The 3,499-nt window shown below is 53.3% G+C and overlaps 1 protein-coding gene across 2 annotated transcripts in view; it reads left to right on the top strand.

Annotated features, from left to right (window-relative positions):
• The first annotated feature begins 2,363 nt into the window (after positions 1-2,363).
• Positions 2,364-3,499, top strand: part of TRIM58 (tripartite motif containing 58) — a 19,758-nt gene continuing 18,622 nt past the window's right edge. The window contains exon 1 of one of the 2 annotated variants that reach the window (XM_017545337.2): positions 2,364-2,892. In XM_017545337.2, the coding sequence (XP_017400826.1) occupies positions 2,470-2,892 (423 nt within the window). In that variant the 5' untranslated portion in view covers positions 2,364-2,469. The remainder of the gene's footprint in view (positions 2,893-3,499) is intronic. The other variant, XM_017545335.2, reaches the window with a different exon arrangement.

The raw sequence follows: 3,499 nt of genomic DNA, 5'->3' as shown, positions 1-3,499 counted from the left end.
AAAAAAAAAAAAAAAAAAAGAGAGAGAGGAAGAAATCATGCAGCACGGAAATGTGGCACAGCTTGCCTCGATCTTCTTAGCAAGGGAGGGACACAGCCTTTAATTTGGAGCCAGAGTCTATTTTTCTTTGCTGAGCCTTCTGCTATTTATCTTTAATGTCACATCTTTAATGTTTTGCTAATACAGATCTATGTGTGTTTTCCAAGAAACTATTCATTTTAATTATGCATTTGGCCAGGTGCCTGTAATTCCAGCACTTGGGGAGGCCGAGACCGGTGGTTCACCTGAGGTCAGGAGTTCAAGACCAGCCTGGCCAACATAGTGAAACCCTGTCTCTACTAAAAGTACAACAATTAGCCGGGTGTTGGTATGCACCTGTAATCCCAGCTACGTGGGAGGCTGAGACAGGAGAATTGCTTGAACCTGGGAGGCAGAGGTTGCAGTAAGCTGAGATCATGCCACTGCATTCCAGCCTGGCAAGAGAGGGAGACTGTCTCAAAAAATAAAAAATAAATTATGCACTTAACCTTTAGGCAGAAGGCCTCAAAATCCTTTGCTCTGGCTGCCACCAGAGATCCGGGCCAAGACTTTGTCCTTATAATAAAGATGCATAAACCCCACAGGATCCCCAAGGACCTGAGTCATCTGGCCAGGCCTCTCACTGCAGCCTTATCTGCTGCCACCAGTCTGGTCCCACCTGCCAGCCTGCCTGGCCTTCTTGTGTCATCTGGATATGCCTTGCTCCCTCCTGCTGACATTTACCCTGTGCCCTTCATGCCTTCTGGGTGCATGGCCTTGTGGAGTCCCACTTCTGGCTTTCCAGTTTGTGTTCACCTGCCAAAGGTTAGCTCAGAGACCTCAGGAGTCTGCCCCCGACCCTGCAGCCTAGTTCAGAGTCCTCTGTTCTATTCCTACAGGACTGGTGAGTGGCCTTCCTTGAAGTTATTAGTTCATCATTGTATGTTTGCATGACTTCATATCCACCTCTTCTAGTTGATCTTAAGGCTCCTTGAGAAACGGAGTCCTACCTCTTTTCCTTAACGTGTGTGCTTTCAGTACCTGGAGCAATGTCTGAGGCTCCTGGCCACAAACAAACGCAATGTGTGCTCAGGGACGGATCGATTTGCCAGAGGCACATCCCACCATCCTTTAAACTCAGCCATACTAAAGTTATTCTGCATAGATGCAGACATTGCCCCAGATTTGTCTCCTTTCTGGACGACATTAGAGACTTTAGTCCTCCCATTGGATGAAGTAACATACTCTTGTCAAATCATTTTGCTCCTGTCTCAGCCTCCCCCACCTGACAAGTACAACACTGAGAGGCTAAGCTTGAATTATTCCTTCTGATAATCTCTACAGCTTCGTCATCTCCAAGACTGGCTTTGCAACAATCCTAAAACATGTGTATTCCTTATAGGACCCTCGTTGAACAAGGCCAGATATTTTTTGAAATATTTAGAATTGTTTTTTGCTGGCCTACAAACCTGTGATTATACACACCTAGGCAGGCCTCTTCCCGGGTCGTCAGGCGGTGTCTCATGTCTTTATCAAGAGGTAATTAGTGTAAGAGAAAAAATGAAGTTTGAAAGAAAACATTTTAAAGAGTGATTATGCCAGATAAAGGGGAAAAGGCTTTTAAGAAATGAAAGGCATGAGAAGACCAGTAGCTCAGTAAACAATGAAAGGGACTTGGAGGGTGGAAGGTGGGCGAGGATGAGAGATCACTTAATAAGAACAATGTACAGGATTAGAGCGACTGCTGCACTAAAGCCTAGACTTGATGCAATGTATCCAAGTAAAAAAACTGCACTGGAACCCCAGAAATCTCTACAGAATCTATTTAATAATGATGGAGGCCAGGCGTGGTAGCTCATGCCTTAATCCCAGCATTTTGGGAGGCAAGTTTGGGAGGCCGAGGGCGGGGCGGATGACCTGAGGTCAGAAGTTCAAGACCAGCCTGGCCAACATGATGAAACCCCCGTCTCTACTAAAAATCCAAAAATTAGCCCTGTATGGTGGTGCATGCCTGTAATCCCAGCTATTTGGGAGACTGAGGCAGAATCGTTTGAGAGAGGTGGAGGCTGCGGTGCGCCGTGATGGCGCCACTGCACTCCAGCCTGGGCAACAGAGCAAGACTCCTTCTCAAAAAACAGATGGAAGAGTTTGGTAATTCTCCAAATCTACAGAAAGTGAGGGTGCAGCACGAGGGACTCCAGTTAGAAGCGCCCGGTTTCCTGGGGAGCAAGGCGGGATGTTACCCAGACTGTTAGTTTTATCCTCTCCGGTGGGAGGGTCGGGGCAGCAGCTCGTCCCAACGCTTTAATTGGAGCCAGCGGCCGCCGCCCACCCGCGCCTGCTGGTCCGCGGCGTGGGGCTCCTCCCTGCCGCGCCCGCGCCCGCGGGGACATAGCGCGGCGGCCCCGACGCAGGGAGGAGGGCAGCGCCCCGCAGTCGCGGAGGCCGGTCATGGCCGCGGGGCCGCCCGCGGAGCGTCTGCGCGACGAGGCCCGGTGCCCCGTGTGCCTGGACTTCCTGCAGGAGCCGGTGAGCGTGGACTGCGGCCACAGCTTCTGCCTCCGCTGCATCTCCGAGTTCTGCGCCAGGTCGGACGGCGCGCAGGGCGGTGTCTACGCGTGTCCGCAGTGCCGGGGCCCCTTCCGGCCCGCGGGCTTCCGGCCCAACCGCCAGCTGGCGGGCCTGGTGGAGGGCGTGCGGCAGCTGGGGCTGGGCGCGGGGCCCGCGGGGGCGCGGCGGTGCGCGCGGCACGGCGAGGACCTGAGCCGCTTCTGTGAGGACGACGGCGCGGCGCTGTGCTGGGTGTGCGACGCCGGCCCCGAGCACGCCGCGCACCGCACCGCGCCGCTGCAGGACGCCGCGGGCCGCTACCAGGTGAGGGCGCCCCCGGCGGGGTCGGCGCGCGCCGGGAGGGGAGACGCGGGCGGCGGCCAGAGCGCAGCCGTCGGGGCCGCCGCGGGCTCCAGCGGCTCCTGCAGCCCCGCACCCGCCCGGCGCCCGCCACCGGCCCCCGCGGCGCACGCGCAGCTCGGCCGCCCTGGCCTTTGCTGTGGGGACCCCCTTTGCGACCCCTGTTCCGGAGCGCGCACACACCCACTGTTTTGGACTGGCCGCCTCTGCGGCAAGCCCTCTCTTGTCTTCTAATTCTAAGTCGTCTTTAATCTACTGACATATTTAACCGAAGGGCTGTCAATCACGCTGTAATGCATTGCAAATACTAGCTTTCTTAAAATTTTTATTTTGTTTGATTGTTTTTAAATTAAGGTTTAGAATATTTTCCCCTTCTCTCTGCGTTTACCAGTGTCTCTCTTATTATTTCTTCTTGATTTTGGTCATTTGAGAGATTTAGGCACTAGGTAATTTCTAGCTAGACTTTTGTGATATGTTCTTGGCTTTTTTTTAAATCCAGAAAACACCATACAGAAGATTGCTAGTGTAACATTTCTTTTCTTCTTCCTCTTCTTCTTCTTCTTCTGCTGCT

This window comes from Cebus imitator, unplaced genomic scaffold (assembly GCF_001604975.1).
Source record: "Cebus imitator isolate Cc_AM_T3 unplaced genomic scaffold, Cebus_imitator-1.0 Scaffold179, whole genome shotgun sequence".
Taxonomy (NCBI): Eukaryota; Metazoa; Chordata; class Mammalia; order Primates; family Cebidae; genus Cebus; species Cebus imitator.
This window is presented reverse-complemented; position numbering and strand designations above follow the sequence as displayed.